The sequence below is a fragment of the Aythya ferina genome (assembly GCF_964211825.1).
Source record: "Aythya ferina genome assembly, chromosome: 11".
In the NCBI taxonomy this organism is placed as follows: Eukaryota; Metazoa; Chordata; class Aves; order Anseriformes; family Anatidae; genus Aythya; species Aythya ferina.
Genome location: NC_140307.1, coordinates 12,399,816 through 12,424,856, shown reverse-complemented (window position 1 = coordinate 12,424,856; position 25,041 = coordinate 12,399,816). Strand labels below are relative to the sequence as shown.

General features: G+C 54.2%; 2 protein-coding genes across 3 annotated transcripts; both read right to left on the bottom strand.

Moving 5' to 3' along the window:
* Nucleotides 1–2,554: 2,554 nt before the first annotated feature.
* On the bottom strand, nt 2,555–5,679 carry ZP3 (zona pellucida glycoprotein 3). 2 transcript variants are annotated; one of them, XM_084532199.1, is made up of 9 exons: nt 5,250–5,679; nt 4,493–4,611; nt 4,306–4,409; nt 3,944–4,121; nt 3,745–3,865; nt 3,548–3,639; nt 3,335–3,480; nt 2,969–3,088; nt 2,555–2,723 (listed from the first exon to the last, which is right to left on the bottom strand). In XM_084532199.1, the coding sequence occupies exons 1-9, from the start codon at nt 5,655–5,657 to the stop codon at nt 2,593–2,595; spliced, it is 1,419 nt and encodes a 472-aa protein (XP_084388325.1). In that variant the 5' UTR covers nt 5,658–5,679; the 3' UTR covers nt 2,555–2,592. The 2 variants fall into 2 exon arrangements, with proteins under 2 accessions (XP_084388325.1, XP_084388326.1); XM_084532200.1 differs by having other exon boundaries at nt 5,517–5,669.
* Nucleotides 5,680–10,402: 4,723 nt separating this feature from the next.
* On the bottom strand, nt 10,403–18,122 carry CD276 (CD276 molecule). The gene is made up of 8 exons (XM_084532201.1): nt 18,025–18,122; nt 17,515–17,577; nt 15,760–16,110; nt 15,117–15,413; nt 13,605–13,742; nt 12,425–12,466; nt 12,192–12,227; nt 10,403–11,541 (listed from the first exon to the last, which is right to left on the bottom strand). The coding sequence occupies exons 2-8, from the start codon at nt 17,552–17,554 to the stop codon at nt 11,519–11,521; spliced, it is 927 nt and encodes a 308-aa protein (XP_084388327.1). The 5' UTR covers nt 17,555–17,577; nt 18,025–18,122; the 3' UTR covers nt 10,403–11,518.
* Nucleotides 18,123–25,041: the final 6,919 nt, after the last annotated feature.

The following is a 25,041-nucleotide window of genomic DNA, read 5'->3' as shown; positions in this document are numbered from 1 at the left end:
AGCAGCGAGGTCCATTTCTTGGGAAAGCCTTCAATTAATTATTTTTACAGCCTTTAATTAGCCTTGCTATGGTCTCTGCCCAGAGAGAGACATTTTGGTGCAGCTACTCCAGATGGCGTTTACACTCGCACTACTTCCACAGGGCGGTGCAAATCTCCAAATGAACATGGGCAGCAGCTCATTTTTTACCTTTAAATCCTTGTAAGTGCTACCTGATGTTCTCCTGTGTAATAAATTATTTTTCTTTTAATTAATTGCCTTGAAGACCACTTAGAGCTTATCACCAACATCTCCATACAACGTGGCACTTAGAGCAAGTGGGAGACACCAGTGAATAACTGCACTGCATCCTCATTCCCATTATTAATTCCCACAAATTGATTGTTCTGCCAGCATCTGCAGCTTTCTAATTAAGTCTTTACTCAGGTGCTTGTGTATACAAGGGAAACAAAAGCTAATAAAGCCCAGAAGCAGCAGATAGGGGACTGGGGAGGGGAGTGGTGTTCATGAGGCCAGGGCGAAGGCACTGCATCTCCCACCTCCACTGGCAGCATCTTAGGGATGCACACTCTTCACAGAGAGGGAAAATTCCAATGTAAGGGGATTTATACCACAATTAATCAGATTATAAAGCAATCTCTGGGTCTTACACTAAGCAAGGAGTAGGTAGGAAGGAAGAAGTTATTTACAACGTGCTTTGCTCCTTGGAGCTCAGCTGGTTAGGGAGCAGACATGCAGGGACAGCCTGGTGCCTGCCTTCCTACAGCCAGGGAAGGTTTTTTTTCCCCACAACTTACTAGGGGGAGGAAAAGTTTTTGGATTAAAAATAAACAAGTAATAGGTGTGCTAAGTCAAAATGTTCAAAAAAAAAAAAACAAAACACAGAAAGGCTAGCGAGGTGGAAGATGACTGCTTGAAGCAGCAGTATCTGATGTGCAGCCCCTTTATTGCTCAGAAAGGGGCCAGCAGGAGAGGTTTTTTTTTCCTGCTACAGGCAGGTCATGGGAGAGGATCTGAACCCAGAGGGATTCAACATGGCTCAGAGGCTCCAGTCAGGCTCTGCTCCCCCTTGCTCAGTCTCCCCTGCTGCCAGCACCACCACAAGCCCAGGTGCTCCTCCTGTGTTCCCTGTGCTTGCTTTTATCCAACAGACCACCACAGATTTGCACCACTGGAAGAGAGGAGGTTCACACTTAAGCAGCCAAAAACTAGCTAGATTTCCCCCATTTCCTAGTCCAGGGGCTGAAGGCTTTAGAAGGGTGAGGTGAAGTCTTCTGCTGGTGGCTACCTTCCGAGAGGAGCACCAGGCCTCAGGGAAAACCCCATGGCATCAGACAACAGTGACAAGAGCAGCAGGCTGCACATTTCCTTAGAGGATGGGAAGAAAGTGGTTTTAGAGTTGAGTGAGGAGCCTCAAGAAAGATGAGGGGCTTGAAGAGGACCTCCTGTAGAGGCTAGCCTCCAGCTCCTGACTAGAGAACAAGGGCATGGAGGCTGGCCCTAGGAGAACCATTGGTAGCCCCTTGGTCCACCCTGAGCATCACAGCCTGGCCATGCACACTCAGCACAGCCTCATGTCCCATGTCATCAGCTCAAGATAAAGTTTTTAAGAAAAAACAAACAAAAAAAAAAAAACAAGAAAAAAACAAGAAAAAGGGGTTTTCAGCTCCTGCACAAAGAAGCTTGTGCATAAAACATGAATGCTGATGGCCTGACCTAGGAAAATCTCAGCCTCCCCAAAAAGCTTGCATGGCTGCCTCATTTTTCCACCTGATTATTTCAGCTCAGCTACATAATTCAGTTAAGAAAAAACAAAAACAAAAAAAAACAAAAACAAACAACAAAAAAAAAACATCTTCCCCAAGCACATTGTCCTCAGGCTTTCAAATCCAGCTCACTCTGGGCTGGGGTTCCTGCTTCACACCCCACACAGCCCATGGAGCACAAGTGCCAAGCTCATCTCTCTGTGCAAACAGGATCATTCCCCTGACAAGAGAGGTTGCATAAGGGTGTTAGGGAAGGCTCATTTGCAGAGATGTAGCCCTGCTCAGGCTTTGTTTGAGGGTTGTAAGGAGAATTGGCAGCACTAGACTGCAGCCTAATGGCTAGGGGATTGCAACCCAAGGGCTTAAGGGCAAAAGAGAAATATTCCAGCATTCGGCTGCCAAGCAGAGGCAGTGCCTTTAATCAGCAGCAGCTTTCAGAAGGCACTAGCAAAAGGAAAGGACCAAAAGCCAAGAACTGGAGCTGCAGGCATCGCTCTCAGCCTTGCCGCTTCGCCCCTTTGTAGTCTCTCCCTAGGGCCAGGAGCAGTTTGCTTGGCTTGGAGGGGGCTGCTGCTGCTCAGGGATGAAAAGCAGCTCTCAGCAGGAGGCAACAGACTGGTCTGATCTCACAAATAGTCTGATCCCATCCCTGCTTCAGTGGTAGCTTCCCAAGAAGCTCGTGGCCACCCCATGAGCTGGCTTACCTGGTTCCAGAGCATAGCCCTAAATGCCATCCCATCAGGGCAGGGGCTGACTGCTGTCCCTTCTCACCACCAAGAGTGCAAAGGGAGGACAGAAACTTTTTTTTTTTATTAGTAACAGGGAGTTACAGTGACATTCCCAGAGGGCAACTGCACTTTCTGCATGCGAGAAATATTCCAAGGGCAGTTAAGCTCAGCACAGCAGCTGCTACGAGCATGGCAACTTGGACCAGCGTAGAAAGTCCTTCAGCAGCACCTAGAAGAGGAAAAAAAATCCGCTTTAGAAGAGAGAAATCCCCTTACTACACATTTTATGGCTTTCCACCATCTGGCAGTGGCGCAACATGCAGGCAGCATGAGGGTAAGAAAATCCCCCCAGACAGTTTTTTCAGCAGATACACCAGAGAGTCCATCTAGGCATGAAATCATGGAGGAATTCACAATTAGATCAACCTGCAGTCACCTTCAGAGAGGTGAAGGTGCAGCCACACAGACACATACCCTGCGGTGCCCTTCCTGCTGGCACAATTCGTCCTGAGGCACTCCGTGACCCCTGAGCTGGGTCAAGGATTAGCAGTGGTCCAAGTGAGACTTCAGCCTCTGCTGCCCTTGAGGACCCACCTAAGAAGAGATGTGCATGAGTGAGCTGGTGGGAGAGGCAGTTCCTGATCCATTGGGATTTCAGGGCTTACAGCAAGGTGGTTTTGTGTAGCTTTATGCTCAAGGGACAACTTCTTGCCCAAGGACAGCAGAGAAGAGCCAAGCTCACCCCTGAGAGGTGACATCTCAGGCCTTCCAGCATCTCAGCCACCCCAGCCTGGGAGGTCACCGAATTAGGGCTGCATTTTGGGGCACACTAAACCCTACCTTGCCTGGAAGAGATGTCTCTCCTCAAGCGCCTCCCTGGCCACCTGGCCAGGGGGTTATTTCTCCGGGAGTAGCCTCCATACAGCGCACAGTTGCCTGTCTCACAGCAGCTGCAGATGTCCCCAGTGCCCTCCACAGGAGCCCACCTGAAACAGAGCCACCTGTGAGCCCTCTCCTCTGGGATGCCCCTGCCCAAGCCCCCCAGGTACTCACAGGCTGCTGGCTTTGTTGAAGGAACAGGCTTTGTTCAGAGGGTTTGGGGCCTGGTCAACTGGGGAGACCTTCAGGTGGCAGGTGATGTAGATCTGGAAGGGAAATTAAGCCAAAATCCACAGTTTGGGTTGATTTTTTCATGCAGGACAGCACTGCTCTTGTATAGGGGCAGAGCCAGGGGGTCAGACACATCTCACCAGGTTCCTGTCATCTCCTGCAAACTTGAAAGCATCGACCACAAACTGCAACGTTTCCTGCCTCGGCCGCGGGGACACGAAGGCTGAGGTGCTGTCATCGGCTCTCCCATCCACCAAGCACCTGGACGGGGAGCAGAAGTCAGGGACACCCCAAGGAGATACGGCACCACCACACAGACCATGCTGCCCCCCTAAGTACCCGCTGAGGTCGATCAAAGCGTAGCGGGGTGAGGAGCTCCGGTCTGCACTCGGAGTCGCCACACAGTCCTCCACGAACAGCCGCAGGGGCACATGGCCCCCCGGCACGACATCGGCCTGGAGGTGCAGGCTTTCCCCCAGCTGGAAGCCATTGGAGAGCCTCTCGGAGCTCCAGTCATCTGGAAGGCATGGATGAAGTCACAGGTTGCTTTGGCAAAAAAACCATGCTGCCCTCCCTTCCTCATGGGGCCTCCTAACTGAGCAGCAACCCCATATATCCCTGCTGTAAGGTATGGGGTAACCCAGCCCCGAAGGTTTTTGGGGATCTCAGTATTCATGGCCAGGATCAGAGAGGGCACCCACCGCTCATGAGGCGCAGGGAGAACACCAGCTTCTCTTCTGCTGACAGCGTGGAGTGGAAGGGAGCCCAGGTAGGCCGGATGGCATTGCTGCTCACATTACTCTTCCTAAAAGCAGAGATATGTCAGCAGAGATGCCATCACCACCACCCTAGGTCTGTAGGAGCAGAGACATGGCCCCACTGGCTCACCTGGGGTAGTGACACTCGATAGGAACCACAGCTGGGCTGGTTCTTACAATGACCGCATTGCCAGCAGGAGTGGGTTTGTAGAACAAGCTTGTTTTGTAGATCAAGGAGTCTGGGGTCATCTGGAAGGGACATGGGAGAGCTGATAAGTCAGCAAAATGAACCTCAGCACTGTCAGGCACCCATTACCAAGACCTGCAACTCCAACAGCCTGTCCTCCACATTCAGGATGCCATGAAGGTTTGGGCTGGCATCTCTGCACCTGAGAATAAGGCTGACCTCATAAGAGATCAGTCTTGAGGGCTACCACCCTAAGAAGTGCCCACATCAGCTGGGCAAGGGCTGTAGGATAAAAGGCCTGAAGCCTCCTTCCTCCTGAATAAATGGGAGGACATCAACCCTTCTGCCTCTTAAAGAGATAAAACACTACAAGCCTTGCTTGCCATTCAGCAGGTTCTCCTAGGGCTCAAGGACAGCATGCATACTCAAAACCAGCCCTGCAATGGTCACAAGACACTTCACTCAAGAGCTGCTGTTAGCAGTTGTACTCTTCACCCCAGCCTCAACCCTTGGCATCACTTTTACTCTATCATTTCTAAAACTAAGCCATTCCCAACAAGAGTTAGGCAGCACATTACTACTTACTAGTCCCAAATAACCCCAATTTAATCACTCCAGTGTGGATCAAAGCCCATTAACCCACTACCCAAGCAGCATCACCAGGGATGGAGCAGCCCCTCACCCTAGCACCCCACCTCACCTGTAGGGTGCTGCCACACTCGTGCAGCCCAGCCACGAAGGTCACCACATTCTCAGCAGCATTTTGGGCCGTAGGTGGGCAGGCAGCTGTGCCCAAGGTCAGGTCCCCAGCCCGGACCAGGCGCCCGGTGCCAAAGAGGTCCCGGTGCACTGTGAGCACCATCTGAGCCTCCTGGCACTGCACAGCCACAGGGTGCAGGGGGGCAGCAGCCTGGAGCTGGGAGACATCCACCCATGCCCACGGGGAGGGCTGGGAGAAGGAAGGTACCTGAGGCCATCTCCATGAAGAGTCCCCTCGGACCCTCAAGACCCCTGAGTCCCTTGGGGAGAGATCCCAGGGGCTGTAAGACACCGCTTCAGCCAGTGCCCAGCACAGCAGAGCAATACCCAGGCTGCTTCCAGACCCCATCCTGAGTCTGACAAAACCAACAGATGGAAAAAAGTCTGCTCAGGAGTCTTTTATACCAACTCCCTGAAGAGCAGATGGGATGCACCTGGGCCTCCACCCAACTCTTGGAGCACCCAGGGACTACCCAGGTTAATGAGACCCAGCTGGGACACTTCTCCCTCAAGGGGCAGGAGGGAAAATCTCCCCAACCCTACACCTGGAATTGCCCCAGAGCATTGTCCCACGTCTTCCTGCCTTGCATGGTGGGGGTGGCATCAGGCACTTGTTTGGGGACAAGAGGTCACCATGGTAGAACAGACAGAGGGCTAACGTGGTGGGGACATATTGCATCCCACCATATTTCCATGGACTGCAGGTTTTGATGGCCTCCAGAGCGTCCCTGATACCAGAGAGCAGCAGAACCAAGCCCAGGGGTGGCAATGAGATGGGATCTAGGACCAGCAGCCCCTGTGGCCACAGCATCCCTTGTGCCTGTGCCCATGTCCCCTTCCCTATGGCTGAGCTGGAGCCAGTGTTGGCTACTGGAGTGCCCAGGGCTCAGCCACGATCCCGCAAATATTTCCAGTCTCCTGCACATCAGATTCCCCAAAACCCATGGTGTGGTGCACTGCTCGAGGTGGCACTTTCAGACACAGAGAGGACTTTCAGAGCTCCTTCAGCTGCCAAATCCACCTGGGCTCTGGCCCGTGCACGCTGGCAATCTGTCCGTGCTCGATTTCATGGGTATCTGCGCTGGGTAATTGTACGTCAAGTAATGAAGGCATCATAACCGGCTTATTTGCATAGAAAGCAGAGGTACAAAAGCCGATCTTCCCATAATAGCAGCTGATAAGTGAATGGCAGGCATAATCAAGAGATTAATTGGCCCTCATGTGTTAATTATGCTAATTGGCACAGCTGCTCGTGCGTACAGTAGGATGACTAATGGCTGTACATGGCTGTGCTGGGTGGAGGGGTTGGGGTCACGAGAAGCTGCTGGCAGTGGGGTCTCCTCGGCATGGGGACAGTGCCCTGGTGCTGAACAAGCCGAGGGGGGTTCTTAACACGAGTGGTTGTGTTCACGGTGTGTTTCTACAGGAGCATTGCATGCATGCCCCGTAATGTGGGTTTTACGGGATGAAGCATCTTCTGTCCCTCTGCGGGGTGGGGTTGGGGTTACACGTGCTGCGTGGCCTCGGGGGAGGCAGCCGAATCCCAGCATCACCCACCTTTGCTGCAGGCCCATGCATTACACATCTGCTGTGGTCTCTCCGAAGCGTGGATAGTTTTATGAGTGATGAATAAATGATACAACAAGAAAAACCTCTCTGGCAGCTCAGGCTCTCTTTATTAATTCAGCAAGCAGTGGGTCATCTCCAAGCCCAGCTCATGCCCTGCGCTCGCTCAGTGGAGGGGAGATTGATGAGCCTTAAACATTGCCAGATAAGCATTCAATTCCCCGATTAATACAGTATTTAACACTCCAGTGAAAAAAAAAAAATGGAGTTTCCAGGAGCTGGGGTGGGAAAGGTTGAATCTGATGGGTGGGAACGGTTTTTATTCTCGTTTGGGAGATGAGATCAATAGGCAGAAAACAAAAAGCAAAAAACAAAAAACAATCACACATAAAAATAAAACACATCAAGGAAAACACATCCACCACCTCCCGCCAACATCCATCACTGTGATCTGCATTTAATGGCTCTGAAGGAATAACCCTTCCCATCCCTGGCTGTAGGTTTCCTCCGGTGCTGAAGGACACCGGGGGACATTGGCTTTCTCCTCGCATACACTGGCTGTCCTTGCCTGGGCTTGGAAGAGCTCGGAGCAAAGCGTGCTAAGGTTGGCAAGAAGGGAAAAGCCCAGGGCTGGGTGGGCACCATCCTTCCCCTCCAGCCCTCCAGGGAGGGATGGGGGCGCCCAGCTTGGCCGCGTGCCGCAGAGAGCAGCAGCACCTGCGTTTTCCCTGAGATCGGAGAATGATTTCGTGCACGGAAAAGAACTGCACTGTCAGCACTTCTTCTCTCCATGGCTCATCCGTTTGTTTGCCAGGGTGCTTTTTTCACTGGAGTGTTAAATACTGTATTAATCGGGGAATTGAATGCTCATCAGGCGATGCTTTAGCGACTTCTACTTACCTGAGACAGCACATGCTTCTCCAAGGCTCATTGAGCAACAACAACCTCTCCTCGCCTCCCGCCCTGAGAAAATAATGCCATCACCCTGTCTGCAGCCCAGATCCTGCTGGCGAGAGCATCGTCCAGGGATTTGGCTCCAGGTCATGACATGGCATTAAAAAGGCAGCCGAGCCACCCCATTAGCACCCTTCCTCACCCTCATCCATCCCAAAGGAAAACGAGCCCCTGGGCACACATGGGAAAAGACAGCGAACGCGCTCCAGGTTTGAAAATTAATGCCAGGTAGGAGCCTTAAGAAATTCCCCTGTTTCATTTCAGATCTCTCTTCTGAGTCACTGAGATAAATGCTCCTTCTGCTTCAGACTGCGTCTAACTGCTGATGGATAAATTGCTCAAGTTGCCCGTGACAAATCACGCCGGATAGCCAAGTCTGTAATTAAAACGTCTCTCAGCCCCTCGGTTCACTCTGACATATCAGGACCAGATGCGCTGTGGCAGCAGGGAATAACCCGTCCGGGACTTGGCTCCGAAAAATGGGTCCCGGGAGAGAGCAACTGGCTCTGAAAATACAAACTCCTCTTTAAAAATAGCAGTGCTTTGAAAATGCCACTTTTTAATCCCCACCAAAAGGATGTAGGCAAGAGTTTTTCAAAGCCTTTTTCTGCCTGAGATGATGCTTGCGAGCACACAAGCATGGTTTTTGGAGCAGGTGGAGGATGATGGCTTTGAGTTGGCTTCAACTTCCACATTTGTTCCCCACGCAGAGCTTCTTATCAGGAGGAAAACGGAAGGGAAATGAAACAAAATGTGGCCATATGGAACACGTGGGCTCAAAGGGCAAGGCCATTTCAGATGGGATGAAACGCCCTCTTTCACACCAAAAGAGAGTGTTTTGTTTGGATGTTTGCAGGAAAATGGGAACCACCAGGTAACAAGCATCCTGGATTTCAGATGGATTTATTTTTTTCTGGATGCTGCTTAGCCAGGAGAAGCTGCAAACAAAGGTGGGAAGTGATTTAAAAAACCCTCTCTTCCATCTGCTCATCCTTGACCCTGGGGCTTTGCTCCTCACCTTTAGCAGCTGGCTGGGATGAAAGTCCAGGCTCCTGGAGCAGAGACCCAGGAACTGAGAAGGTTTTTAGGGGAACAAGAAGTGAATGTGCTTGCATTATTGCACGGGGGTGTCCTAAAACATCCCCTTTCCTCTCTGTGCAGTGGCTGCCATGGGGAATTTCAGAGCAGCTGATGCTGGAAATCACCTCTGGAGACCATTTAGTCCAAACGCTCAAGTTAGAATCATAGAATCATAGAATCATAGAATATCCTGAGTTGGAAGGGACCCTTAAGGATCATCAAGTCCAACTCTTGACACCGCACAGGTCTACCCAAAAGTTCAGACCATGAAGTTCATCTCATGACAAGCACCATGGAGGAGGCATCGTCCCATCCCATCCCATTAACCTGGAACCAGCTGTTTGCACCCCCACTCCATAATTAAATCCACAGAAGCTGGCGGTGGTGGGAGCACGCGTGCTGGTGGAGCTATCTCGGGATCTTTAAAGACCGTGAAGGTCCTGAGCTTCAGGACGACTCGTCCCATCACTCATCAGCACCGGGCAGGGAGGGTTAATGGCTTTATTCCCCCAGCCCAGCGTCTGGGTGCTAACTAATATTAATGGTACCTCCTGGCACCTTGTTAAAAATTGCACTAGTGCTTAATTCAGGCTGTACATCATGGCCCCTAAATGAAATAACCATCCATCCCCTCCCTAATACGAGTTTGATACCGGCACGCTTTAACTTGTCTCGCTTTTAGAAATATTTTTCTATTAAAATGCAGCGCCTGGCTGCACGCCCGGGAAGGACAGCTAAAAATAATCCTCGCCGGCTGCGGCGGGCTGAAGAAGACCCCATCCCCTGGCAGCTCCTGATCAAACCCCACCGACGGATGGGATTAAACAGCAGCCTGAATTTCAGGGGTATTTCATATGGCTGGTACAAAGATAATGATGGCTGCTTTGGGATTTTGCACCTTCTTCTGCTGCTCTAGGTATGAAAATGAAGAGGAGCTATCGTGGCAGGGCTCATCAGCTGGTGATGGATGATGCCACAGTGGCAGCTGTAGACAGAGCCAAAGCAAAGCTCAGGTCCAAAATATGCATGCATTAATTTGAGCATCCATAAAGAAGTCCATTAAGGCTGTAAGCACCGTGCAAGGTCTTGCAGGGCCAGTCCAGGCCACCAAACACCCTGGGAACACATCACAGACGGGGATGGACATCAGGGCTTTCCTCTGGCTGTGCTGAATCTCACAAAATCAACCCAAAAATGTAATGCATGGTGTGAAGCTGCTCATCCTGTGAGCAGGGGGACTACTGAAGCCTGTTATCCTACAGGTCAGTGTCCTTCGTCCCTTAGACCTCCTCTGCCACCAAAATTGGCCCTTGTGTCCTCTAGTGACTCTAGAAACGGTGTGAGCCATCGATGATTTGGGAAGGAAACGGGGCTTTAAGGCAGGAAACAACCTGAGTTCATCCTCACTCCTTTTTCCTCTTATAGTAACACACAACCCTCAGCCACCTCTGAAAATACAGGAAGGGGGGAGAGCTTCGAGCCCAGAAGCCATCATCCAAAAAGACCCACGAGTTTATTTGTCAAGGCACAAAACCCTCCAGATCCTTGGATTTTAAATAAAAATGACAACCAACAGAGACCCATCGCTGGACCCAGGGACACGCCACGAGCAAACCCATTTCTCAGCCTGTATTCTTCCCCCAGCACCAGCCACGTTTGGTGTTGGGGGGCCCCTTCCCGCAGCCATCCGAGTGGGCGGGTTTACCCAAATTGAGTTAAACAAGCATTATTTCCAGCACAAACACTCAGGGCACCGAGGATGCTAAGGCGCTTTGCAGGGCTTTAGTGCACCCCCCGCGTGCCCCCGAGTTATTGTTTAATATTTAATTAGGCAATAGGCACATTGGTCCAGCCGGGGATGAGCACCTGTCACATACCCCATGGATGCACAAAATTCTCTTAAAAACTAGATTTTGGTGTGTTTTTTTTTTCCCTTAAAAACAAGATTGGGTGTTCTTCCAGCACCCCTGGGCTGAACCCAGGTTCTGTGAGTGGCATTAATCCCTTGCCCCTTGCTAAAACCCCCTGCCTCTGCCACCCACCACCTTCCAACCCCTCCAAAATAAAAAAAGGCATCACGCAGCACAGCCCTAGTTATTCCCTGAGCCCTGCCTCCGGCTGCAGGGTCAGGACAGGGAGAAGATTCACCCCCCAAAAAAATCCTCCATGTTAAATCGAAGCATGGGATAACCATGCGTTTAAGGCAAGAATAAAAGTCCGGTTGGAACTGCAGTGGTGCAAGGTGAAAAAAAAATTAAAATAATAACTGTCCTAATGTGCCTCTGGAATGATGCTCCCCCTGGGGGCTCAGCTCGGCGCTCCTTAGGGATGAGGACGGACGGACAGACACCCAACGACCCCACGCAGGACACGATGTGCCAGGTCCCTCAGGAGGTGGCTTTGGGGGCTCGCTGGGGATAAAGGGAGGCGCAGCCTCTCTCCAGCCCCGGGGCGCCCCGAAAACGCGGCCGGCGCGGGAAGAGGGGGACGGCACCCGGAGCGGTGGTGGCAGAGGGTCGGGGGTGTCCCTGTCCCTCCGAGGTGTCCTGGGTTTGTCACCGCAGGGTGGTGCGGGGCACAGGGTGCTGCCTGGAGCTGTCCCAGCTCGTGTCAATCAATTTCTTGCTCGTTATCTAGGGAGGCAGAAAAAAGAAAGGAAGAAATTAAAATTGGCAATCAAATTTTAAATATTAATAATAATAATCCACAGGCGTGGAGTTGAAAGTGGTCGCCCACATCTGCAGAGACACAAATTCTTGGCAAGGGCCCGGACAAGGCTGTTCTCAACCCGGGCTAGAGCAGAAGGGAAAGCTGGGGACGCAGCCCCCTGCGCTGCTCCCCTCCATTTCTCACAGTCCCAGCACCCTGAGGACTAAATACAGCTTTGGGTGCAAAGATTAAGATGCCTGAATATATCTCAGACCAAGAGAACTCCCAACGTGTGAGGAAAACCTGAACAGGAGACAAAACTTTCTCAGAAGCATCTTATAGCTGAGCAAACAGCGCATCAAAGCCATCGCTCACATCACTTCATCTCTGGCTGGGAAATACAAGCATCGGTCAGAGCGGCCCAAACCAGAGCGCTGCCTGATAGAAGCAATCTGGGGAAATTTGATCGTTCTACAGCAAATGGGGAAAAAAAAAAAGCAAAAAAAAAAAAGCAACACTTCATCCCAAGCTGACCGGCTTGTGGAGAAACAGTTACTGCTGCATCGAGCCAGCTCGTGGCCCCTCCAGCGGGCTCCTGGAGCAGGGCACAAGGACACCCAGCAGATGCGCTCACCTGCTTTGTCTTCTGTGCTCTTCAGCGGCTGCAGAGCTGCAAAAAGCAAAACCAGCACGTGGTCAGCTTGCACAGAACAGCCTCAGACCCCCAACCCCTTTCCTTTGGCAGTTTGGGAGCAGAACACATTAATGGGGAGATGGAGGGATTGAAGGTGGCTGTCCCCTAGTCCCGTTCTCAGCATGGTACTGGGAGCACTGGGAACAGCCCCGCAGCCATGAGACAGCACCCACCTGTCTTGGGTTCTTCTCCATCTTCATCCTGCTCCTCTGTCCCTACAAAACAGCAACCGGGAGAGTGTGAAGCACCTGCAGACTTCTCCCCAAAGCCCACCGGGCTTGGTGGACGTGCCTCCATCCCTGGCTGCCCCATCAGTGGGATGCTCTGAATGCCTGTGATGCTGTTCCCAGCCAGAAAGACCATCAAAAACTGCTGCTCCTGCTTCCTGCAGCTCCCACAAAGGGTCCTGCAGGGTTAGTATTTGAAGTAAAGGTTATTGCTGAGGGTCAGGGAGAAAACATCGCAGGCTGGGAGCAGTGTCCTGTGCTAAAGGTCAGCTGGCTCAGGGCCACAATCGAGCTGTCCGGCACTCCAAATCCCCCAGCAAAAGGGAAAATTCACTGCGGTTTGTGTTCCAAGGGGAAAAAGATAGATATGATATAATAAAACCATAGCAATTAATAAATTCACGGCAGGCAGGGAGAGCAGCAAAACCCAGGGCGGCTGCAGCTTGCGCAGCACAACGCTGTCAGGGCAAGGCTTTGGCAACGCGAACACATCAGCCCTGCAGCCAGCAAGAGAAAACAAGTGGGGAACGCCAGCAAAGCTGCTTCTGCAGCCATTTTCGGAGCACAACAGCTTTTCTTTTTTAAAGGAATAAAGCCCCACTTGCCATGCAAACACCTCTCTGTAATAAAAAGAAACAAACCAAAGGAGGGGAAGAATGCAGGAAACGAGAGCTGGCACAGAAACATTTTTCAAAGGGGGCATTTCAGAGTGCTTCCCAAGAGGCAGCAACACGCCTTTCATTAATTCTTTCAAAACAAAGCATGAGAGGATAAAGGGAGAGCAAGGGCGAGCACGGAGCATCTCTGTCTCATGCTATTTCCGCGTGTCAACGCGCCCGACATTTCTGTGGTGGCAAAGCCCGGGGGCATCTTCTCAGAGGAGACACTCCCTGCACGGTGTCCTGCCAGGGCCTTGGGCACACGGAGGATGCTCAGAGGAGAGCGGGAGGATGGGGAGAAAGAGATGGAGAAGGGCAGAGCAGAAAGGTGAAAATGTGCTGGGAGGAAGAAACAAAAACAAGAGGAAAGCGCTCGTTTATGTGCCAAAGAAGGAAAGAGGTTAAAGCGTCCCCTGCTCCATCGCCTGCCGCAGGGTGTGCACCCAGATGGGACGGAGATGCTTTACCTGCATTTTCCTCTTCCTCGCAGCTCTCACGGATTTTCTTCTGGCAGATGTAAGCCAGGACGATGAGCAGCACCACGACACAGATGGCGAGTCCCACCGTCACCCAGAGAGCCACAGCGGGGAAGGCGAGGTGTTGGCCTTGGGGGAAGAGAAAGAGAAATCCTTCTGTAATTATAATGCCAAGGGGTATAAAAGGCAGGTGGAGTTTAGGGGATATTTCCCCATCACAAGGGACAAATATCCCTTAGAGAAGAGGATCAGAAGCATTATCGGTGTCCTCCTCTCTGCTCGGCCACGGCCAACGTCGGGTGCCTGTGTGACGCTTGCTGGAGGAGCTTGGTGCAAGCAGCCAAGAGGCTGATGCTCCACCGGGGATCCACCTTCACAACCCAGCAACTGCCGTGCCAATTACATGCTAATTAAAGCTACTGGGGAGTGTGTAAAGTTATAAAGAGCTCCAAAGCAGCTATAAAAGCCAAGTGAGTGAGGATGAGCAGAAGCCACTTGGAGCTGGTGGCAAGTCACTGGTGTGCCAAGGCTGAGTCCTGCAAGCCACCGGTGGAGCCCACGGGGTCAGATTCCTGGGAGATCTCTCCTGGAGCTCGTCTCTTCCCTCCCCAGAGCATCTGGGACACAGCAGGACTCCTGAGGGCAACAGGATGGGTCCCTGCCAGCCCCAAGAGGTTTGGATTTGGGGCACACAGCTCACAGCCATGGGTTTTGTCACCCAGCTCCCAGGCACAGCCCTACCCATCTCCTCGACAGAGCCCTGCCCACGCTCCCTGCCCGGGCCATCCAGGATAAACGCCGCTAAACTCCCGATTTGTCGGGCCAGCAGAGCGAGGCATCGTCAGGGCGAAGCAGTGAGGCTGAACAAGGCTCAGAGACAAACGAGTCGAGCTGGCAAACCGGGCAAAAAGTTTGCTGAGGTGCTGGTCTCCAGGCCAAGCAGCCCAGGTGGAAAAGTACCACTGCTACAGGGGATGCCCCAAGGGTGTTTTGGTCAGGATTAATTAGGAGGTCAGGGGAGAGTGCAAGTGATGTGGGGTTTGTGTAGGGGATGGGATGGGATGGGATGGGATGGGATGGGATGGGATGGGATGGGATGGGATGGGATGGGGAGCTGCAGATGGAAAGCATCCCATGGGCATGTGCTAAGGAGAAAAAGACCACCATGCCCTGTGCTGGCTCTCCAGGGTGGTTTAGACTGGGACAGGGCAACCAGCAAAGCTAGAAGGAGGAAAACATCTCAAGACCTTTCCAAAATCACCCACAGATCTTGCAAAACCTATCCTGCAGCTCAGCAAGTACCTCCAGCACCAGGCTGGGATGCTGGTACGGAGCTACAGGGAAGGACAGCACAGCCTCAGGCCATCCTGCAGGTCCATGGGCAGAGAGGTAGAGCCGGGATATGGTGTACAAACCCCTGGGGTAGCTTTGTGCCACCATGGCCACCTTCTTCAGAAGAGATCCCATCCCTTTCTTTCCCAAATTTGGCTCAGGCTGCCTCACCTGTGATGGTGACGGAGGCATGGGCCTCCTGCTGCAGCACCGGGTTTCGCACCAGGCAGGAGTAGGTGCTGCTGGGCTCCACCAGCACCTGGAGGACGCTGTGCACGTCAAAGAGACCTTCCTCGTTGGCCACCTGGGACGTGGTGATGTTCTCTGTGATGTTGGTGCCCTGGCTGTCCTGCCAGAGGACGCTGGCCTCGGGGTAGCCGCGGGATGCGTGGCAGGTCACAGCCGCCAGGTCCCCCGGCTTCAAGTCTTTGTTGGGCTCCAGGTTCAAATTGGGCTTGGAGTAGGGAGCTGAAAGGGAGAGGAAAGCCAGCAGGAGGTGACGGAGGTGACAAAAGGACCGGGAGCAACCCACCACCTTCCAGCAGATGACAGCAACCAGCTGAACCCTCCCCAGCTCTGATTCATTCCTGCCCACGCTGCTTCAGGTGGCACCTGAGCCGAGAACCTCCCCACCACAGCAAGGAAGGGATCAGCCTCCCTGTGAGGAATATTTTGGGGAAGAAGCAGCCTGCTGGAGGGCTGAATTCATGTGGAGACCACACGGGTGGAGAAAGAGGCTGCGTGGAGGATGAAAGTGTGACGGAGAACCCTTCTTGCGGGGGGAGGCACCCTGGGACACCTCTCCACCTCTCACCTGCCACCTGCAGCGTCACGGCGGCGCTGCTGTAGTCACGGACACGGACGAAGCAGGTGAAGCTGCCCTCATCCGCGATCTCCACGCGCCGGAGGAGCAGCGAGACGTTGCCCTGGGCCAGCTGGTCGTAGAAGAGGGCCGTGCGGTTGGCGTAGCCCCCGCCCTGGTCGGCCAGCTGGTCCTGGCCGCCGGAGAAGCTGTGCACCAAGCGCTTGGTGTCCGTCAGCTGCCAGATGAGGCTGAGGTCATCCAGGCTGAAATTGGCCTCGGGGGAGAAGGAGCAGCGCAAGGTGGCGTCTCGGCCAAAAAGGGCCACCACGGGCTCCTCCGGGACCTGGATCTCCATGGCACCTGCAGGAGAGAAGCATCTCCTTAATTATCCAGCTGGCTAATTAATGACTAAGAGAATTGAGGGGCTGGGAAGGGAGGAAAACATCTCCAGCGCTTCCCCAGCAAAGCGAAGCTAGGGACAGCAGCAGCCTCCCAGGGGTGAGCCCAAACCCGGGGCACTGCTGCCCTCAGCTGCCAGCAGGCAGCAAGTGCCACCCGTCACGGGGACGGCACTGCCAGGAGCACCCGTGGGTGCCCAAACCTGCTCGGGGCTGCTTCTGTTTTGGTAGGGTCTACAAGAAGCCACCCCAACGGCGGGCTGCGGAGAGGATGGAGGTGATGAAGCGGCGCTAGATGGCACCAGTGCCATTCCCAGGTGGGACGTGCCCAGGTCCCTCTGCCAGCCCCAGGTGGCACTGGGTGGCACTGGGTGGCACTTGCTGAGCTGGCAGTGGCGCAGGCGGAGGCGTGGATCCGTCCCCCAGACCCTCACCACCCGCTCGCCCCCTGTCCCCTAGGGAATGACGGCAGTGGGTGGGGATGTCCCAGCAGGGCCACGTTCCCCAGTGTTTTATGGGGAAGGAAAGGGGGAAAAATCCCGCCTGGCACCAAGGGAGGTGCATCGGCGGCAAGGTTTGACACCCTGACCCCAATAAATCCCTGCAGGAGAGGAGCTCAGGAGGGAGCCAGGCTGGCTGAGCCCTGCCAGGGGACACGGACGGACAGACAGACGGACAGACACGAGCACAGCACCCGGGCAGCCAGCCTGGCTCTTGGCAGGCCCCACGGCGTCACAGCTCCCTCCAGCTATTAATAAAGGCCTGTGGGTGGTTTTTAGGAACATCACCCGGCCTGGCCGCTGGCTGGCGAGCATCCCAAAAGGATTCATCCCCACTGCCCCCCTGTGCTGTGGGGCCGCAGGGGGCTGCTGCAGCGATGCCAAGGGCTTGGGTCAGGCCTTGGTGTGCTGGCAAAGGGCTCAGGGAGCCAGGCCAGGACCACTCATCCCTCTCCAGGAGCCAGTGGGCGCTGGTGGCGTGCCCGGAGGAGGTCTGGGAGCTGCCGAGCATGGGGCCGGATCCAGCCCCGTGACATCCCTCAGGACGTGACCCCGCTGCGCCTTCACCATTTGGCTTCAGCACGCGGGACGTGGAGCCCCTCAACACCGGGACGCTCCTCCTGTGGCGGCGGGCGAGGGTTTGCCCCTCTTTGTGCCCGCAGCATACCCGGGAGGAGCACCCCAGAGGGGTCCCCACTCACCCCAAAGGGGTCCCTGCTCCCCCAGAGGCGTCCCCACTCACCCCAAGGGTGTCTCTGCTCACCCTAGAGGGGTCTCCACTCACCCCAAAGGAGTCGCTGCTCCCCCAGAGGGGTCCCTGCTCACCCCAAAGGGGTCCCTGCTCCCCCCGAGGGGTCCCCCCTCACCTGCCAGGCTGAGCGCCAGGGCGAGCAGCGGGCAGAGCATCGCTGGGGCGTCTCCTCAGCTCCCTGGAAGAGGGGGGGGGGGAGGGCGGGGGGAAGGAAAAAAAAAAAAAAAAGAATAATAATCAAAAAAATATCTATTCAAACAATTAAAAAAAGATCAAAGAAAATCAAAAAAGACACCCAAAGGGTGTCGGGAACCTCGCCGCTCCCCCCCCGCCCCGTCGCTCCCTCCCCAAGCCGCTCCCCCGCGGCTCAGCCCCAAACCGGGGGGGCCCCGAGGGGGAGCCCCCAGGGAGGGGAAGGCGGCGGAGCCCCCCCCACGCCCCTCGGGGCCCCCCCTGCCGGTCCCATTCATTCCCCCCCCGCCCGCACAAAGCCCGGGGAGGCCCCGGGGCTGCGGCCGAGGCCGGGGCCGCGCCCGGAGCCCCCGGGGCCGCGCCCGGAGCCCCGCGGCCGCCCCCCCCCCGGCGCCCCCTCGGCGCCCCCCGTCCCCGCCCGGCCCGCACCTACCGCTCCCCGGCCCCGTTCGGCCGCGCTCGGCTCCCTCCGGCTCCCTTCGGCTCCTTTCGGATCCCGTCGGATCCCTTCGGATCCGCTCGGGCCCTGGTTGGCTGCGGCCGCTTCCTGCCCGGGGTCCGGCGGGGGAGGAGGGGCCGGGGGGGGGGAATGGGGGAATGGGGGGTGTGGGGCTGGGAAATGGGGGGTGTGGGGCCGGGGGGTGGGGTGCGGGGAGTCCTAGAGTTGGGGTGTGTGGAGATAGGGAATTGGGGTGCATGGGGCCAGGGGTTGGGGTGTATGGAGATAGGAAATTGAGGTGCCTGGGAATGGGGTGTTGGGGTGTATGGGGCCAGGGATTGGGGTGCATGGGGCTAGGGATTGGGGTGCAGGGAGCCCCAGGTATGGGGTGTATGGAGATAGGGAATTGGGGTGCATGGGGCCAGGGATTGGGAAATAGGGGGATGGGGGATTGGGGTGTAGGGAGCTTCAGGTGTGGGGTGGATGGAGATAAGGGATTGGGGTGCATGGGGCTTGGGGATTGGGCTGTACAGGGCTGGGGGATTGGGGTGCAAGGTGCCCTAGGTGTGGGGTGTATGGAGGTAGGGAATTGGGGTGCACGGAGCTTGGGGTGCACAGAGCTGGGGGTTGGGGTATACAGAGCTGGGGGAATAGGGGTGCAGAGGCACTGGCAGCCCCACACCATCCTCAGTGGAAGACGCTGCTAGAGAGGGAGGGACCCCCAAATATTTGGGAGCCACAGTGCGGGGGTGCCCACGAAAGCAAGACCTCAGACACACGATACCTGGGCAGCTCTCACTGCGTCCCCAAGGCTCCCGCATCGTCCCCATGACTCGGTGGCCCCAGTGCCCACGTGGGAGGCTTCGGGCTCACTGCGGGGGAGAAAAGGAAGCTCCTCGCCCTTTTGATTACAGAGCAAAGCTGGACCAACCAAACCTGGAGAGCTCAAAGCTAAAAAGCAAATAAAAATACCCTGAGATGTGCTATATTTAAAACCACTTGATTTTATTTTATTTTTTCCCTGTGAGCAAGGAAGGATGTTGTGGTGATGGAGCTGGCAAAGCCTTGACCCAAGCTCCGTGGGTGAGAGCAACAAGAACAATCGAGGATGAAGCAAATTCACTTCAAAAGCAGCTACGCTTCAAAACTGGGAGCTGGATTTGCAGCTGTGCCTGCAGATCGGGAGGGTGCCTCTTTCCGTGCCCAGCCTGGTGGGGGTGGTGGCTGTGCACAGCTCCTGGAGACCAGACGCAAGAGCCCCATCAACCCAGAGGCATTTTTGGGGGATGCTACCAAAAAGGATGCAGCCCTCCGTCTCCAATTGGAGCCCAGGTGGGCTTGCAAGGGCCTTCTGCAGGAGAGGAGTCCCTACCCAGCTCCAGAAATGCAAGTGGAGCCTGAGGGGTTCAGCAAAAAGACCCCGAAAAGATGCAAACTGCCAGTGCAGGGCTCAGACATCACAGTGTCTGAGCGCCAGCAGATTCCTTACTGTTAAAATAAATAAAATCTAAAACGCCCTTTGAAACAAAGGCAGATTTTTCCACATCAACGCTAGCTTAGAAATTAAAATTGATGCTGCTTGCAAGCCTGTTCATAATTAACAAGGAACAAGGCTTCCAGGGAGGAATTTAAATAGTGGATGCTCTGTCCCAAATGAGTATTTTTGGCTAATTTTCCTTCCTCGCACCCTGAAGTACCCGAGGTATGTGCATGAGAAATGTGCATAATAACAAAGCTGATGACAACAGAAAAATGAATAATTAAATAATAAACAAACAAACATGGGAAGGCAAAGAAAAGGCGGCGATTTGCAAGTTTAATTTTACGCTCAGCCAGGATCTGCTCGAGGAGACGCACTAAGGCGCTGGGGCACATGCATATTCATAACGCCTGCCAATGATTCGGAGCAAAAAGAGGAGCAGAGAGGGCTTGGGGCAGCTCGGAGCCTCAGCAGAGCGAGGAGCTGGTCCCGGGAGAAGCCCAGTGCTGGTCCTGCCCTGCTGTTCCTGGGGCTTTTAGCTGAGGCTGCAGCTGGGATGGCCTCAGCCCTGCTCGCTTGGAGGAACGGAGCCGAAACGCTTCGGATGTGGCCATGCTGGGGCTGGGGACAGTGAGTCACTCACCGCCGCCTGAGCGCAGATGTTTCGGGTCCGTGCACGTGGTGGGAGGCTGCTCTGGAGGGAGCTCAGCGATTTCTGCAGCACACGGCAGTCGTTCAGAAGCAGAGAGCCCGGCGATGGACTCCAGATGCACAAACTCCCCCCCGGGGGACGCCAGCAGCGTGAGGAAGGAATATTTTCTTATCAGAGGAAAGTCACGAGGCTTTTCTTTTCCCCAGCAACACCTCTGCAGGATTGCTTTCAGCACAGCTTTCATCAATTCATCTTTTAAAAATAGTATTTTTGTCATCTCTAGAGCCATTCCTTAGGGTGTTTTCTTTGGCTCACTCTGGAGCCCACGAGCTGAGTTTGTGCACAAGCAAGCAAGCAGAAAAAGGAGCGGGGTAGCAGCAAAGCAGAGCTTTTGGTGTCCCACGCGGTGACAGCGGGGCCCAGCCGTGCAGAACTTCAGCAGATGCCGTGCTGGTGAGGAGCAAGCCATACAAAGCAGATTTGCCCGGGCTATTTGGTATTTGCTGTGCTCGCACGCAAGCTGTGCTGGTCACAGTCTGTGTGCTCTAGCACCACGTTCACCCCAAAGCCTCTTAGAGCAGCCACATGCAAGTTCTCAGTCGCTGGCACTTCTATTCACCACATCAAAGGCGGGTGAAGTTGGACAAAATCAGGCTTTCCACCCACAAAGCAGCAATAACCCTAATAAACCTTCAGGTTGCCTTGACACAGACCTTTGGGAGCCTCAGGACACATCGTGCCCTACTGCTCCTGGCCCTTGGACACCCAGCAGGACGCTGGCAGCACCCAGGGTGGCCCCCAGCTGGTGTCCCAGCTCCGAAGGCAGACAGGGATGGTGGAAAAGGGATGGTCAGAAGAGAAAGGAGACCTGGGAGGGAACAGCCCCCACGCTGGTGCTCGCAGAGCGGCTGATTTCAGGAAGCAGAGCGCTGGTGGGCCCCGTTTCCAGCTCAGCCACACGATTTTGGAGCCCACCCCGCGCCGCACAGAAGAACTTTCCCAAGAAAAGCCCTTCCCAAAGCAGCTCCTCCGTCATCTCAGCATCCTCCTCCTCCTCCTCCTCTTCCTCTGAGCCAGCTGCCAGCACGCAAGGCAGCGTGGCAGCCGCACAAGTCACCGCGGAGCTCGGCTGGGGCGGCCGCCTTCGGCTTCCACCCCGCAGCTGCCTGAGCGCGTGGCGCACGAGGAGCCGCGTTCACGCCGCCTCGCAGCGCTCCCCGCAGCCCTCCCCGCAGCCATCTGCTTGCAGCGGGGCCCCTCGGCAGGTGGCTGGTGGGACGGGGGATTTTGCAGCACGGGAGGTGCTGACTCGCTCCATATATCCCTGCCGCCTGCTCGGGAGTGGTCCCGCAAATAAAAAATAAAAAATCAGGAGATTCCCACTCACGAAGCCGTCACATGTGGTGATGGGTTCAAAATTCAGCCCCTCATTCCCCCACGCTTTTGCCTGAGGGTCTCTGGGGTTTCAAGGGGAGGTTTGCAGCATGGACTCCCCTGTCCCGTAGCAGGACCCACCTGGGGACACGGCCACAAGCCCTGCCCGACCCAGCCCACCCACCCAAAACCCAGTGAAGGTGCCAGGGGTCACACTCACAGATAGGTTTCACCCTATATTTGCTTCCCTACAAATGAAGCCCTTTTTCTCTCCCCACTTTGATGGAGTCATGGCTGGAGGCAGCCGAGAGCCACAAGACCGGAGCTGAGGTCCCGCCTGTGCTGAGCAGAACACAACCACCTCCTCCCATCCCTATAGGGTCCCCTCTAACACATCCTTTGCTCTTCTGTAGGGGTTGCCCTGCTCAGTTTTTCTTTCATTTCCCCCCCCAAAAAAAAGTTCTGCTTTCTGAAAGCACGTGGGAAGGAGACTTCAGACTTTCCACTGAAACTGGCTTTTTTCTCCTCCCGTGCTTCCCTAAGACTGTAATTCAAACAACTTTAATTGTAGGTTATTTTCTTTCTGAATTGCCCCTGTGAATCATTTATCCTCGTTTAGTGTAGCCATGGAGAGTACAATCTTATCTTTCAGCTCCAGCAATGCCGACAATTTCCTATCTTCTGACACCTTCTGCTCTTCACTGTGTTGGGGCTTTGTTGTATAGTTGATTAAAGCAAAATTGCTTTCTTGCTGCAATTTTACTGCAATCTAACCCAGAAATGCCCAAAGAATCACAGCCATCTTTCACGACGCTCATCTGCTAGCTGCTATAAAAGTCCTCCCTGCGCAGTCTGGAGCACCTCTACCTCTGTGCAGCCCATAATGTTTGCCATCAATTAAATCTCCCCCCCCCTCAGCACTCCCCCAAGCTTTTCTAGGTGAGATACAGAAGATACTCAGCTGAGCCTGTGGCCGCTCACCGCCATCCCCTATTGTTCATTTTCTCCTATCGATAGAGAAATCCTTCTGCAGAAATTACTTTTCGCATTTGCATCTGGAAGCTTGTCCCAGCCCTCTCTGCACCTTTCTGGAAGGTTTTCAGCCCATTTTGCCTAGTCCTTCTTGGTGCTCCTTGATGGAGAGGAAGGTGGGGTCCCAGGTGAGGCTGACTGGGGTCCTTAAAGCCCAGTAGTGTCCTGATGGCTGCCCCCCTTCCTTCTCGTGGCTGGTATTTATTTTGTGTCATCTCAGGTGTCCTTGTAGCACCCTAGTGCATCCTGAAGGGTCTGAAGCTGCTTGGGAGCTCCTTCCATGGATGGCATCTGGAGGGATGTCCCCTGTCCCCAAGCCATGTCCCCATGTAGGAGATGCAACAAGTGGCATGGGTGTGTGCAGCACCCAGCATGGTGAACCCCGGTTCCGCTTCGTCCCTTCATCAGCCTCCAAATGACCCAAATTTAATTGTCTGATCTGAGTTTCATTGCCTTCATTTTAGTTATAGACTTGTGCAGGGGTCGCCCCACTGAATCTGAGCTTGGTTGCCCTCGCCATGCCTGATCCTGCCCCACAGACAGATTTCTTGCCTTGATCTCCTCACTGTGAGCACCCCTGATGGTCTGGACTCTTGGCTGCCATCAGCTCCCCTTGTTCAGGTCCCTTGGAGCTTGTTTCCATCCTGCCAGCCACTGCGTGCCCTCGCTTCCCCTTCCCTGGAGGAGCAGTGCACTTTTTGCTCCCTGGCAGAGCAAGCCTGCTTCCTATGGACATCCCAGGCATTCAGGGCCCCAAGACAAGCTCGCTCCCTAGGCTAACAAAATGCAAAGAGAATAGCCTGAATGTGCCCCAGGCCAGCAAAAATGGGACACAGCAGTCCCTGCGTTCAATCAAGAGGGCCCATTTCCCTCCTTTTTTCCCCATTTCCCTACTTATTTATTAATTCCCCAAGGAGATGGAGTTAAAGCATCTCTCCAGCCCTCACTTTAGGCATCGCCCAGCCGAGCTCACGCTCACCCAGAGCAAGCCCTGCGCTAATCCATGGGTGCCACCTGCCGTCTACTGCTGATGGCATCGCCCACAAATTCACCTCTGCACCACGCAAGCTGCTCCAGATGTTCGGGTTTTCCCCTGTGCCTTCTCAGAGGCTTCCTGCTGCGACCCACAGGGAGCTGGGGAACAGCGGGGCTGTCCCCACGTGCCCTGCCCACGGCTGGATGGGGCTGCTCTTAATGAGAGCAGGAGGATAACGTTACCCTTTTCCCCAGGATAACGAGGTCAGGGAATAGCTCTCATGTATCTGTAACTGGAAACTTAATCTATTGGACCTGGTTTCCGAAAAAAAAAGGGTGGAGAAAAACATTACTGCAGGGCTGAGCTGGATGAAATAATTGCCTTTGAGAGAAACAACTTCAGGGTTGGGTCAGGGAGAGGGGAAAGCAGCACTTTGATTCCTCTTTGTCTGTCTTAGTCCTTTTCTGCCAAAAATCAGTGAGGCATCCTTCAGACTTCTGCCATAACACAGATGAAATCAGATACGCCAATAATTCTCGCTGGATTCTGGTTTTGTTTGCATTGTGAATCGTTCCGTCCAAAATTACCTCTTCTGTCACAATGTTTGTATTGTTGGGAAGGACATTTCTCCTTAGGGGAAGAAAAAAAAATCAGTTCAAACATTTTGACCATTTCTGACAGGAACATTTGAACATGTAGGAGGACGGGGGGGTTGCTAGAAATAACCAAACTGCCATTACCCGCCGGAGCTGAGATATGGAAAGCCACCTTTCTGCAAAATGAGAAAGTACATCTATACTCCTCACTACTACCCAAGGGTCCTTCCTCTCTCTCTCTCCCTTTTTTTTTTTTTTTTTTTTTTTTTTTTTTTTTTTTTCCCAGAGAGTGGTTTTACATGCTTTTCTCTGGCTTTACAAGCTTTTCCTTTGTCTCTCATTCCTTAGAGCACCACTTCAGTTCAACCTCTTCCTTTTATTTTTTTGTCTTCCACCTCTTTTGCTGCTCCTTGCTCCTCCATCATTTTCTCACATTCCCTTGCACAGAATCACCTTGGTTTTTCCTACTGGCATTTCCCCCAAGCTCCAATTCTCCTATCAGCCAGCAACAACCCGTGATTTTGACTTCATGGTGGCAGGAGCTGCCATCCCCAGTAGCTCAGTCCTGCGGCTCCGTGTCCCCACGTCCAGCCTGCAGCGATGATGCTGAGCCATGTCCCCAATTTAGCCGCTGTGTGGGACGAAGCCTTTTCAGCAGTCCCAGCCCCTCGTGCCCTGCCTGTAAGAAGAACCAGAGAGCCTTTCTGGTGACTCACCGGGATGGGTGTCACCTCCGTCCCAAGGGGCTGGCAGCTCTCCTGGAACAGCCCTGGGAGCAGCAGCGGTTCAGTTATCTCCTTAGGTTAACGGTGTTCCCTTCCCACCATTGTGCCTCTGGGGATGAGCTGCTGATCATCCGTGTGTAACCTAAGGGCCAGAGCTGCTCCTTAGGATGCTGCAA

Bases quoted from the DNA above. Each gene is read 5' to 3' on its own strand.
- ZP3 (XM_084532199.1), bottom strand. From the start codon at position 5,657: ATGGGGTCTGGAAGCAGCCTGGGTATTGCTCTGCTGTGCTGGGCACTG. The intron at 4,612-5,249 runs GTGAGGTGGGGT...TGTCCCTTCCAG, and splicing joins AGTGTGGCAGCACCCTACAG to ATGACCCCAGACTCCTTGAT. The intron at 3,640-3,744 runs GTGAGATGTGTC...TTTCCCTTCCAG, and splicing joins CAGGAGATGACAGGAACCTG to ATCTACATCACCTGCCACCT.
- CD276 (XM_084532201.1), bottom strand. From the start codon at position 17,554: ATGCTCTGCCCGCTGCTCGCCCTGGCGCTCAGCCTGGCAG. The intron at 13,743-15,116 runs GTGAGGCAGCCT...TCTTCCCCCAAG, and splicing joins TGCCTCCGTCACCATCACAG to GCCAACACCTCGCCTTCCCC. The intron at 12,467-13,604 runs GTAAAGCATCTC...GCTGTTTTGTAG, and splicing joins CGAGGAAGAGGAAAATGCAG to GGACAGAGGAGCAGGATGAA.